Raw genomic sequence first — 14190 nt, 5'->3', positions numbered from 1 at the left:
GGGCCAAGAAGTTATAAGCCTTGGTGTGCTGATGGGTCAAATTCTCCCTACATGTTTCGCCATAGCCATACAAACGGCTTCGTCAGGGGGAAAATGGGATGAGACCACCATAAGAAGACAAATTCTCCAAAGCCAGTACGAAAGGGACAAGCGCGGCGTGGAAAACCGCACACGAGCCCCCAAATGGCAGGACCACCTTAGTGCAACTGTAGGGGGCAGTCCAACCTTTAAGCTTCACAAATAAGCCTAATAGGGGCAATTAGAAACACATGTATCCCCTAATAGGGACAACACTCTTGGTGATAGACTAATGAAGAAATGGAAGGGAGAACTTCAGTGCTCAGCAAAAAAACTAATCGTAAACAGACTGACAGAGAGGCGCCTCCGTGGAACCGGCTTAAAGCTTGGACTGCCCCCCTACAGTTGCACTAAGGTGGTCCTGCCATTTGGGGGCTCGTGTGCGGGTTTCCACGCCGCGCTTGTCCCTTTCGTACTGGCTTTGGAGAATTTGTCTTCTTATGTTGGTCTCATCCCATTTCCCCTGACGAAGCCGTTTGTACGGCGAAACATGTAGGGAGGATTTGACCCATCAGCACACCAAGGCTTATAACTTCTTGGCCATATGTTATTGGATGTGCTTTTGACCGTCTATGATTGCACGAATTTCTCTGACAATTACTGTGATTTTGTATTTTGCTCTATTTTATAAAAAAATGTTTTTCTTTGTGAATAAATTTGTTTTTAAAACATTTTTTTGTCCATTATTAACCTAGGCACCGTAATAATCCCCCCTCTTCCCAATTACCCCTTTTTTTTCTAAATACTTGGGGATTTTTTGAAGTAAGGGGGGGGGGGGGGGGTGGAGGTTCACATGCTGTTGGCCATAGAGTGGGTTTCTTGCAGTGGCAGAAGGGACAAGAATGTACTCTAGCAGAAGATGGGGTCGAGGAGTGTACCAGACATTATGGTCATGTTTGACACAACCTCTACCTTCCTGCCAACCTTTGGAGAATGCTGCTGACATATCAAGGAGGACGTTTTGTAGATGTAAAAAACGCACCTGGTTAACATTGGCGGGGAAGTTGTGATAAAGCATTGCAATTCATGCAGGCAAAATGTTTAGGGGTATATTGAGCATCTTTCTTTTTTGTATGCAGTTTTTTTAAACTCTGGTTTATCTTTTAAACAAAAAAAAAAAAAAAAAAACGTCTGGAGAAAAGAAAAGGGAGGTAAAAACACAAAAAGAAAACAGGTAAAACGTATTTTATTTACAACTTTTAAATACAATTAACTTATACTTTACCGATATCACCCCGTCCACCTACACTCAATTTCACATCTTCAGCTACAAGCAAGCATGGCCTTGAGGTCTACATATGGGAAGGCAGCCATTGTTGTGGGCTTGGAGGTTTATTACGGGATGCTGACCATTGTATTGGGCCTGGAGGTTTATTACGGGATGCTGACCATTGTATTGGGCCTGGAGGTGTATTATGGGGAGCTGACCATTGTATTGAGCCTGGAGGTGTATTATGGGATGCTGACCATTGTATCAGGCCTGGAGATTTATTACGGGATGCTGACCATTGTATTGGGCCTGGAGGTGTATTATGGGGAGCTGACCATTGTATTGGGCCTGGAGGTTTATTATGGGATGCTGACCATTGTACTGGGCCTGGAGGTGCATTATGGGGAGCTGACCATTGTATTGGGTCTGGAGGTTTATTATGGGATGCTAACCATTGTATTGGGCCTGGAGGTTTATTACGGGATGATGACCATTGTATTGGGCCTGGAGGTGTATTATGGAGAGCTGACAATTGTATTGGGCCTGGAGGTTTATTACGGAATGCTGACCATTGTATTGGGCCTGGAGGTTTATTATGGGATGCTGACCATTGTATCAGGCCTGGAGGTTTATTACGGGATGCTGACCATTGTATTGAGCCTGCAGGTTTATTATGGGATGCTGACCATTGTATCAGGCCTGGAGGTTTATTACGGGATGCTGACCATTGTATTGGGCCTGGAGGTGTATTATGGGGAGCTGACCATTGTATTGGGCCTGGAGGTTTATTATGGGATGTTGACCATTGTACTGGGCCTGGAGGTGCATTATGGGGAGCTGACCATTGTATTGGGTCTGGAGGTTTATTATGGGATGCTAACCATTGTATTGGGCCTGGAGGTTTATTACGGGATGATGACCATTGTATTGGGCCTGGAGGTGTATTATGGGGAGCTGACCATTGTATTAGGCCTGGAGGTTTATTACAGGATGCTAACCATTGTATTGGGCCTGGAGGTTTATTACGGGATGCTGACCGTTGTATTGGGCCTGGAGGTTTATTACGGGATGCTGACCATTGTAATGGGCCTGAAGGTTTATTATGAGATGCTGACCATTGTTGTGGACTCATTAGAACTACAGTGGTCAATGGCTGTGGGTAAGTTAAGGTGCCTGTTTGTCATTTCCCCAGCATGTGTACTTTTCTAGTTCAATAGTGGGCCTTAATCTCAGAGATATGGGTTAAGCTTCCAAAATGCCAGCTACCCCATCAATGAAAAGATTTTGCAAAAAAAAAAAAAAAGTCAGCTACCCTGTATCTGGTGATACTGCTAGGCAATGTTCTTCTACATACAAGGTCAGTTGCCAAAATGGCTTCCTTCGTAATTGGGGAAATAGTAGGCCTCAACCTTATTAATATTAAGACATCTTATAAAATGGCAGCCTCCATTATGCCTTAGTGATGTCTCAGCTGTACAGGAAAATGATAGAACTCAACGTTATAAACAGCAGGATAGCCTACACAATGTCCGCCTCCACTCTGTTCCAGTCATGTCTGGGGTGTACGGAGTAAAGGTAGGCAACAACCTTATAAATATTAAGACACACAGAATGGCCACCTCCGCTTTACCCCAGAGATGCCACTGGTGCACAGAGAAAAGGTAGGTCACACTCTCATAAATACTGGAACAGCTTACAAAATGGCCAATGTTCCTCAGTGGTGTCACTGGAGAACATGGAACTCATAGGCCATGCTCTCTAAAATACAAGATGGCCGCCTCTGCTGTGCCTCAGTGACATTACTGGCTAGACCATTGCCTAACATATAGGAAGCAGGAGAGGTTGCCACTCCTGCAGCGTATGGCCAGTGTCTGCAAGAGCAGGTGCAGGTGGATGGAGCTCATCCATGCTCCTCTTCCAGAGTCAACTGCAAAGGCCCAGCTGCACATCAATGATGTCAGTGTTTCAATTAAACTTTATTGTTCCAGACATGCACACAGAAGCCCCAACTGGGACCTCCTCACTTTGACACATTTCAGACTGGGATGAGCTTAATTGTAAAGATGAGACGTTCATCTCTATGATTAAGCTTGTCTATCCAAGAGTGAAATGCATCAAAATGGGAAGGTCCCAGGGGGGCTTCTGTGTGCATGTCTGGAACAATAAAGTTCTATTAAAATTCTGACCTCATCTGTGTGCAGCTGGTTCTTTCCATTTATAGCCTTACATATATTGGTTCAGATTGACAGACAAAATGACCAACCCGACATAGGGTTGTAGGACATCAATGGCCAGGGAGAAGAAGATGGCCTGGGGACTTCGGCAGAAGAGAAAGGGTGGGGAGATATGTGGAACACATGAGACATATTTCCTCTTTCCATATGATGATCATACAAAGACGAGATGTACACAAAATGGTGGACACCAACTAGGAGATGAATGAGGCTGGATATCTGGCAAGTATCAGGACACATTAAGGGTTCTTCTTTTTGCTCTGGCGACCTGAAAAAATAAGAGACAACAGCTCATGAAGAACAGCATGGCTTCCGCCATGTCAACCTTACCTCAGAAATTAAAGGCTAAATCCATCCTTGGCACTCATTGGTACCATGTTAAACCCTGAATATGGATGTAACATGCAACATAGTATATGAAGTGGAGTTAGCCTTTAAATTGTATATTCCTCCCCACCATTTATGATATTATCTACTAATGCCGCGTACACACGATCGAACTGTCCGGCGTACTTAGTCTGTCAAACAATCCGGCGGATAGTCCGGCGGACTTTCTACCGAACGGACTTGGCCACACACGGACACACAGAAAGTCTGGCGCTTGCTAGCGCGATGACGTACAGCACGTACGACGGGACTAGAAAAAGGAAGTTCAATAGCCAGTAGCCAATAGCTTCCTTCTCGTACTTGCTTCTGAGCATGCGTCATTCTTAGTCCGCCGGACTAGCATACTGACGAACGTATTGTCCGCTGAAACCCAAGTCCGGAAAGATTGGACTGCAAAAATACTTTCTAAGTCCGCCGGACTTTACGCTGAGAAAGTCCGCTGAAGCCCACACACGATCGGATTGTCCGGTGAAATGCGTTTCGGCGGACTAATTACGCCGGACAATTCGATCGTGTGTACGCGGCATAAGGCAACACTACACCTGTGCGAAACTTATGTAGGAACCAATGCTCCCCAAGAGTACTCCATGTTTGGGTGGAGTGGCACAGGGCTTGACAATCCTAGGGTCTAAGCAACTGCACAGCGGGATAGTTACGGAGCTCAAGGAGGGGTGGGTAGATATGACAAGGGCTACTCCAAACCCTGTTTTGACCCTTAATCACCCTAAGATCGTAGGACTATTGCGGTACCCAAAATCACAAAAAAAAATAAAAATACTTACGGAGCTCCAGGTTTCTGGTGATTGCCAATGATGCCCGAGCCCTTGGTCCCTGCTGTGTAAAATGGTACCCGAATCGAATAATAGAAGGACAGTTCTCAATCATAGAGGCCATCTCCATCTCGACCGTGTCACCAAGGTTCTGATGCTGTGCAATAGGGAACAAGAGTCAAAAAAAAATTCAGTTTAGTTCTTGCCCTCTTAAGCCATATGCCCATGTGTGTAGCTACAAGAACCTGCTGTCAGTTTGACAGCCCGAGGTCCCAACCTGGGTGGCAGAGCTACTACTTACTTTGTATTTACACCGAAACCCAGGAAATAGGTGTATCTGTACAGTGCTGGTTAAAATGTATACAACCATTGATACAGTGTAGATCGCTTGGTCTTTCAGAGTTACTAATTACAATGTATCTATTTTAACTATAAGTCAAAATGTTACTTTTTCATCTTTGATAGAGCTAAATGGAGAAGAGTTAAAACCCATCTTCTTTTTTTTTTTTTGTTGTTATGTGGCCAATGAGGAGGTTTTTATTTCCCTAGTCACATCTACAGACACTAAGAGGAACTCTCTTTAAAGTAAGGAATATCCCATCTTAGACAGTCGTTACCGAGACAAGTTGAAGATTTTTGGTGGGCATGAGCCTTTATACCCCCAACTCTGTAACATCCCACACCAATTCACTTCTATATCCCTTAACGTATAACTAAAGGCAACTTTTTTTTATTTTTTTGTTTTGGATAGAGTGGAGATGGATTAGACCCCCTGCCAGCTTATATCGCTGTCTGTGCCCCTCATTAGGGAGATTCTCCCCTCTATTTGACCTGTTTACCATTATCATTGAAAGTATTGCCGCGTACACACGATCAGAATTCTCGTCGGAAAAAGCTCTGATGGTTTTCCCTGACGGAATTCGGCTCAAGCTGTCTTGCCTACACGCGGTCAAACACCAAATTCTGATCGTTTACGCACAACCAGGGCCGTTTTTAAGACAGGGCAAAAGGGGCAGCTGCCCTGGGCCCTGTCATTGTTGTGGGGCCCAAAGCAGCTGCCTCATACTTGCCAACTATCCTGGTTTAAATTCCCTCGTCCCTTGAGGTTTTAGTCCTGTGCTGCGTCCCAATAACTCAGTGTGAATTGTTGCTACTAATGCTGCCCAGCTCTGCCCTATTGTGGTGTACAGAAGACTCACATGCAGACCCTGTGTTTACATGTAAATTACCGACATTCATATGTAAATCGTGGTGACATTCATATGTAAATTGCAGTGGCCGGCGGCATTGATATGTATATCATGCCCCACAGTAATCTCTAGCAACCAGTCAACAAGCAGAAATCATGCGCTGTTCCTCTAGCAACTAATCAGTGAGCTGTAATGTGTGCTGTACCTTTGGCAACCAGTCAGTGAGCGGTAATGATACTCTGTAACCTCTGGCAACCAATCGCAATAGGTGCCTGATCTGATTCAGTAAACTGAATTTGACTCTAGCTGCTATTTATTGTATGTCTCAGAGCAGGTGGAGAGCGAAACTGCATGGGGGGGGGGGTCAAGAAAAGTTTTGCCCAGGGTCCAATCAATATTAAAGACGGCCCTGCATACAACACGTACGACGGGACTAGAAAAAAGTTCAATAGCCAGTAGCCAATAGCTTCTGTCTCGTAGTTGAATCTGAGCATGCGTAATTTTTGGCATGTCGGAATTGCATACACACGATCGTAATTTCCGATAGAAAGTTTTTTCCGTTGGGAAAATTGAGAACATGCTATCAATTTTTGGCTGGCGGAAATTCGGACAGCTAAATTCCGATGGAGCGTACACACGGTCGCATTTTCCGATGAAAAGCTCTCATCTGTCTTTTTCTGTCCGGAATTCCGATCGTGTGTACGCGGCATAAAAGAAAAATTTCCAATTTTGGGTTGTCATCAGAAAAGAAATAGGAAGGGAAATCTTCCAATGGGGGACACTAGTTCTGGTGACCTGGGGGGGGGGGAGCCCCAAGGAATTCCCTTAACCACTTCCGGACCGCTGATATACGTCCTAACTTTGAAGAGGGATATCTTTGTAATGGCAGAAGCTAGCTGCCATGACCCCGGTATCCTCTTCTTCGGCTGGCGGTCTGGTTTCTTCTAATAGTGGTCTCTGTGGCGGATTCGCCGAAAGATAACTTTTATCGGTGGCGGGAGAGGGCCCCCCCCCCCCCCTCCCGCCGCTCTCCGGTGCCCTCTGCCGCTTACCATGCTGTCGGTAGCGACGGAGGCGATCGAATGTTACTCCTTTTTTTCTGGGTATGGAGATGAGTGAGGGGAAGATGCCCCCCACTTGCCTCCATAACATTGCAGGGCGGAAGCGATGTCAAAACGTCACTTCTGCCCATAGCTCTTAAAGGGACATTTAAAAAAAAAAAATTTTTCAAATGAAAATGTATTTATTTTTTTATTGCATTTTAGTGTAAATATGAGATGTGACGTCTTTTTGACCCCCCAGATCTCATATTTACGAGGCCCTGTCATGCTTTTTTTTCTATTACACGGGATGTTTACATTCCTTGTAATAGGAATAAAAGTGACACAATTTATTTATTTTTTAAACCGTGTAAAAATAAAAAGTAAAATAAATAAGAAAAAATGTTATAACCGCGCTCCATCCCGCCGAGCTCACATGCAGAAGTAAACTTATTATTTTATTTTTTTTATTATTTCAAATGACAATTTTTTTTTTTTTTTATTGCATTTTAGTGTAAATATGAGTTATGAGGTCTTTTTGACCCCCCAGAGCTCATATTTAAGAGGTCCTGTCATGCTTTTTTTTTTCTATTACAAGGGATGTTTACATTCCTTGTAATAGGAATAAAAGTGACACCATATTTAAAAAAAAAAAAAAAAAAAGAACAGTGTAAAAATTAAAAATAAAAAGTAAAATAAATAAGAAAAAAATATTAATTTTTTATTTTTATTTTTTGCTAGACAAAGAGGACGTAAATGAACATAAAGTTGATTTGGGCCTCGTGGAAAAATTTGCTGAAGTAGCAAAAATAAAATTTTTAAACGTGCCCCGTCCCGCCGAGATCGCACACAGAAGCGAATGCATACGTGAGTAGCGTCCGCATATGAAAACGGTGTTCAAACCACACATGAGGTATCGCCGCGATCGGTAGAGCGGGAGCAATAATTCTAGCCCCAGACCTCCTCTGTAACTGAAAAAACGCAACCTGTAGAATTTTTTTAAACGTCGCCTATGGAGATTTTTAAGGGTAAAAGTTTTTCGCCATTCCGCGAGTGGGAGCAATTTTTAAACATGACATGTTGGGTATCAATTTACTCGGCGTAACATTATCTTTCACAAATAAAAAAAAATCGGGCTAACTTAGCTGTTGTCTTTTGTAAAGAAAAAAAGTGCGCTTGTAAGACCGCTAATACAGTGTGACAGAAAGTATCACAACGACCCCCATTTTATTCTCTAGGGCGTTAGAAAAAAAAATTATAATGTTTGGGGGTTCTAAGTAATTTTCTAGCAAAAAAAAATGTCCGCCGGGAGTCCGCCGTTTTTTTTTTTTTTTTAAAAGCCAGCAGCTACAAATACTGCAGCTGCTGACTTTTAAAATAGTGACACTTACCCACCCAGCGCGCCCGCGATGTCGGCACCCGAAGCCGATCTCTCAATCGTCTCTCGGGTGCTGCCGCCGCCATCTTGGGTATGGGAATCAGGAAGTGGAGCCTTTCGGCTTCATTTCCCGGTTCCCTACTGCGCATGCGCGTGTCGCGCTGCGCAATAAGGATGGTCCCCGCTGTCTCTGGGATCCGTGTGTTTCCCAGCAGGCAGCGGGGGACTTTCGGAAAGGGGCGTAATCTACGCCCCTTTCCGCAGAGAGCCATCCCGGAAGATTCTGCGGAAAGGGGCGTACCTTCTGCAGAATCTACGCCGAAAGTGGGTGCAGATACCTGTACTGTACAGGTACCTGCACCCCCCCTCCCCCCTGAAAGGTGCCAATTGTGGCGCCGGAAGGGGGGAGGATTCCAATGAGAGGAAGGTCCACTTTAGGGTGGACCTCTGCTTTAAGTGGTTAATTTACAGGGGTTTCCACTCACTTCTTGTTTGGCTATGGGACAGGAAGCGAAGGCTTGTTTTACTTAGACAGAGCTCTGTTCTGCCTGTGTACCGAATGATCAGCAGGTGCCCACGGACAGCAGGTCCGCGGGTGCCGGCGGACATCAGGTCCGTGGGTCCTGGCAGACATCAGGTCCGTGGGTGCCAGTGGACATCAGGTCCGTGGGTGCTGGCAGACATCAGGTCCGTGGGTGCCAGTGGACATCAGGTCCGTGGGTCCTGGCAGACATCAGGTCCGTGGGTGCCAGTGGACATCAGGTCCGTGGGTGCTGGCAGACATCAGGTCCATGGGTGCCAGTGGACATCAGGTCCGTGGGTGCTGGCAGACATCAGGTCCTCGTGACCTGCTGTGTAGAATCACAGCGGGAGCGTGCCGCGGCCGGGCAGTGCGAACTCACGCCAAAGAAGCGCAGGATCCTGCGCAGCATGGCCACAATGTAGCAGTGAAACTGCTATAGGGAGGTCAGCAAGCGGTTCATTTTTTATCTACCATCCATCTCGAATCCCAGAGGACGCCATTTGTAGGAAAACGCATTGGGCGGAGTCATTGTGTGAAGTCATTATGTACCCGTGGATTCGAGTGACACCGCAGCCGGCTTGTTTTTATCACTGCCTGCCGGTTTTAACGACTTAAACATAAACATAAGTGTAATTCTTTCACCAAGAAACATGTTCAGACTGTATTACGCTATGGGGCTTCTCCCCAAAGAGCTGGTTCCTATAGTCTGCTTTTTGGAAGTGATCACTCGGAAGTCTGATGCGGGTGATCCCATCACACCTGGGGGAAGAGTGTGTGCGTTTTTTGATCTCTTGCATTCAAGATCATTTACCGTTGGTAAGAGGCCAGACTGATTTTACTGTTGTGGGTTTAGTAACACTTGAAGTAAAACAAACACATGCCAAGCGTTCGTAAAAAAAACATTACCTGGTTATCCACCTTGAGTTCAATCAATGTAGAGTTGTGCTTCATGGCCTGAATGACGGCCATCATCCCCGCACTGGAGATAAAATTTGACTCGATATTCAGACTCTCCAAAGTCTTGTTTGTCTTTAACATTTCGGCGACAGCCTGCAAACAGATAGAACATATTTAGCCACGATTAGAAGGCAGCGTGATTGCCACACCAACACTCATCAAACCATGTCTATGGAGCTGGCCAACGTTTATGAAGGTCAGGTAATGGTGTTGGATGAGAAGACCTGGCTCGAAATCTACATTCCAATTCATCCCAAAGGTGTTAAGTAGGGTTGAAATTAGAGCTCTGTGGAGGACTCAAGTTCCTCCACACCAAACCAGTCAAACCAGGTCTATGGAGCTGGCCACCATTTATGAGGTCAGGTACGTATGTTGGATGAGAAGACCTGGCTCACATTCAGCGTTCCACTTTATTCCAAAGGTGTTCAAATGGGATCAGGTCAGGGCTCTGTGGAGGACACTCAAGTTCCTCCACACCAAACCATGTCTATAGAGTGAGCCACCATTTGTGAGGTCATGTACTGATGTTGGATAAGAAGACCTGGCTCACAATCAGCATTATAATTTATCCCAAAAAAAGTTAAGTAGGGTTGAGGTCAGGGCGCTGAAGAACACTCAAGTTCCTCCACACCAAACTCATCAAACCATGTCTATGGAGCTGGCCGATGTTTATGAAGGTCAGGTAATGGTGTTGGATGAGAAGACCTGGCTCGAAATCTACATTCCAATTCATCCCAAAGGTGTTCAGTAGGGTTGAAGTCAGAGCTCTTTGGAGGACTCAAGTTCCTCCACACCAAACCAGTCAAATCATGTTTATGGAGCTGGCCACCATTTATGAGGACGTATGTTGGATGAGAAGACCTGGCTCACATTCACAAGGTGTTTAGTATGGTTGAGGTTAAGGATCTGTGGAGGACTCAAGTTCCTTTTTACTTCTTTGAGCATTATTCCACAGTTTTTTGTGTAGTGTTTTTATGCACGATTTTGGTGCTGTTTCGATGCGCATTTCTATAAAGCATTTTTGAGCTTTGTTAGTTCATTTATTAGCCAATAGAGAAAGCTATCATCTGTGGCTAGGTTTTTCTGATTTTTTTAGCTTTTTTTTTAATTATTATTATTATTCTTTTTTTTTTTTTTTAAGGTAAGAGGTTAGAGTTAAGGTTAGGTTAGGGTTAGGATTAGGTGTTAGGGGTTAATATTTTATTTATAGTCTTATTATTATTTATTTATTATTTATCTTTTGTTAGGGTGTTAATACTACTACTAAGGTTAGGGTTAATTTTTATTATTTATATATATATATATATATATATATATATATATATATATATATATATATATATATATATATATAAATAATAAAAAATAAAAAATAAATAAATATAAATATATATATAAATATATATATATATATATATATATATATATATATATATATATGACCCCTAACCTTGACCCCTAACCTTAACCCCTAACCCTTTAAAAATAAAATAATAATCATCAAATTTAACAAATAAACACCCTAACCCTAGTTACACACAAAATAAATAAATTATTATTATTATTATTATTATTAATAATAATAATAATCATATTAATGAATGTGCAATATATATGTGAATATGTGCATTGTGTATATTGACAGTGTTCTATAAGAACCTGTAATAAATAAATAAATATAATAATAAAATATTATTATTTTTAAATTTTTTTATTACAGGTTCTTATTTATTGTCTTATTATTATCTATTTATTATTTATTTTTGTTAGGGTGTTTATACTACTACTACTACTAATAATAATAATAATAATAATAATCATAAAAATAAATGAATAAAAAGATGTAAAATAAACACACACATAAATGAAAATAATCATAAATAAATACAATAAATTAATATATATAAAATATATAATTCTAAACAAATAATTAACCCCTAACCCTTAAAAAAAAAACTAATAATAAAAATAATAACATTTAACAAATAAACACCCTAACCCTAGCTACATTCAAAATAAATAAATAGATTATTATTATTATTATTATAATTATTAATAATAATAAGATTAATGAATGTACAATATCTGTCTTTATATATATATATATATATATATATATATATATGTGTGTGTGTGTGTGTGTGTGTGTGTGTGTGTGTGTAAAGCACTGTGTATATTGACAGTGCTAATACATTATTATTATTATATTATATTTATTTATTACAGGTTTTTATATAGCGCTGTCAGAAATAACTGAATAATAATAATAATAATACATTATTATTATTATTATTATTAATAATCATTTATTTTTGTTGTTCAGGTTTGGGTGTTTATTATTTTATTATTAATATTAATAATAATTTATTTATTTATTTATTTTTACGGTTAGGGGTTCATTTTTTTTAATGTATTTAATATTACATATTATTAATTTATTTTATTTGTTTATTTTTGATTTATGATGATTTGTTTGTTATTTGTGTATTTATATTACATTTATTTATTCATATAGTACTACTATTTTTCTTTTTAATTTTTTTGCGCAGAAAATCCTGCAAAAAAAGAGCGCCGAATTGCGTGCTTCCATTTATTTCTATGGGAATAAAAACGTGCAAATCTGCCCAAATTGAGCTACGAAAAAGGCTCCGGTAAACTTTTTTGCGCTTTAGGCGACTTGGAGTAGAGATATGAACCGTCTCCATTGAGAATAATTGATTTTTTTTTTTTTGATTTTTTTTACCTCCAGCGTTTTGGAGCTTCTTCCAGCTGAGGTGTGAAAAGGGACCTTAAGCGTGAATTAAGGAATACAGATTTATTTTATAAGCACATAATAGGGACTTTTAGTGTTCTTTTCCCCCCCAAAAAATACAAAAAATAAATAAATAATTGCCTTCCTAATACATTAAATTCTGAAAGCAATAATGATTTATTTGAGCGCGGGATTCATGTGTTGCAATAAAGTGCCCTCGCTGTGGCTGCCTGGGGTACTATGGCGCCCGAACGCTCCCCGATATCCTTACCTGCACTCAGAAAATGACGTTTTGAAGCCGAGAAACCAACAAAACTTCCAATTTTTCCCTGTTCTAGTTTTATAATTTGAGCCCCGATTATCCTGCTTTCCCCTCCAACCCCTCATTGAAAAAAAAAAAAAAAAAAAAATCAGCTTATAACCTTATAAACAAAATGACATTTTTTTTTTTTTTTTTTTTTAGGGTACATTATTTGCTAATTTTCAGATGAAAGGTAATAAAAGTAATGGATTTCAAGTCCTGGGTCTGCAAAATGGCTTTTTAATTAAATTACTTTACATCCAGAGAGGAGAAAGTAGTTAATGAACATCCATTACAGACGAGTAATTTACCATCGGATGGATAGAGCGTGGGGGGGGGGGGGGCTGTGTATTGACGTCTCTCGGAAGCGCTGTCTTCCCTTATGCATTTTGTGATCTAGCCGGTGCGCTTTGAGTGCTCTAGTTCTGTGTTGCCATCTAGTGGTCAATCATTAATATAGCATCTTGAATAAAATAGATTAAAGCCCAGACTGGATGCTGGTTTGTTTTGCGCAAAGAACTGTAATTAGAATTTAAATTAGACATGTGCAATTAGTTTAGTTCTGAATTTGTAGTTTTAACAAATTCGTTAATTCCGAAATTCCCGAATTTTTCAATTTCCAAAATCTTGGAATTTTGGAATTCCAAATTTTCGACTTTCCCAAAATTCAAAATTTCGGAAATGCGGATATTTTAAATTTTTGGAAATTCGGAAATTCTAAATTTCGGGAAATCGGAAATTTGAAACTCCGAAATTTGGAAATTCAAAATTTCGGGAAATTTGGAAATCCGAAATATCGGAAATTGGAAAATTTCGGAAATTGGAAAATTCAAAAAATCGAATTTGGAAACTCTACATTTCGGAAATTCGGAAGTTCGGAAATTCAAAATGAGGAAATTCGAAAATTTAGAAATGTGGAATTTCGGAAATTTGAACATCCGGAAATAAGAATGAAAATCTGAAAATTCAAAAGAATAGAAATCCGAAAATTTGAAAACTCGAAAATATGAAATACAGTGGTGTGAAAAAGTGTTTGCCCCCTTCCTCATTTCCTGTTCCTTTGCATGTTTGTCACACTTAAGTGTTTCGGAACATCAAACCAATTTAAACAATAGTCAAGGACAACACAAGTAAACACAAAATGCAATTTGTAAATGAAGGTGTTTATTATTAAAGGTGAAAAAAAATCCAAACCATCATGGCCCTGTGTGAAAAAGTGATTGCCCCCTAAACCTAATAACTGGTTGGGCCACCCTTAGCAGCAACAACTGCAACCAAGCGTTTGCGATAACGTGCAATGAGGCTTTTACAGCGTCCTGGAGGAATTTTGGCCCACTCCTCTTTGCAGAATTGTCCTAATTCAGTTACAT

At 40.9% G+C, this 14190-nt stretch overlaps 1 protein-coding gene across 1 annotated transcript in view; it reads right to left on the bottom strand.

Annotated features, from left to right (window-relative positions):
• Positions 1-1247: 1247 nt before the first annotated feature.
• TMOD4 (tropomodulin 4) overlaps positions 1248-14190 on the bottom strand; it is a 49775-nt gene continuing 36832 nt past the window's right edge. Inside the window, 3 exon segments of the mRNA XM_077464102.1 lie at positions 1248-3790; positions 4692-4836; positions 9717-9860. Coding sequence (XP_077320228.1) covers positions 3762-3790; positions 4692-4836; positions 9717-9860 — 318 coding nt within the window. The 3' untranslated portion in view covers positions 1248-3761.

The sequence above is a fragment of the Lithobates pipiens genome, unplaced genomic scaffold (genome assembly GCF_037356315.1).
Source record: "Lithobates pipiens isolate NorthernLeopardFrog02 unplaced genomic scaffold, aLitPip1_a1.2 Scaffold_30, whole genome shotgun sequence".
Taxonomy (NCBI): Eukaryota; Metazoa; Chordata; class Amphibia; order Anura; family Ranidae; genus Lithobates; species Lithobates pipiens.
This window is presented reverse-complemented; position numbering and strand designations above follow the sequence as displayed.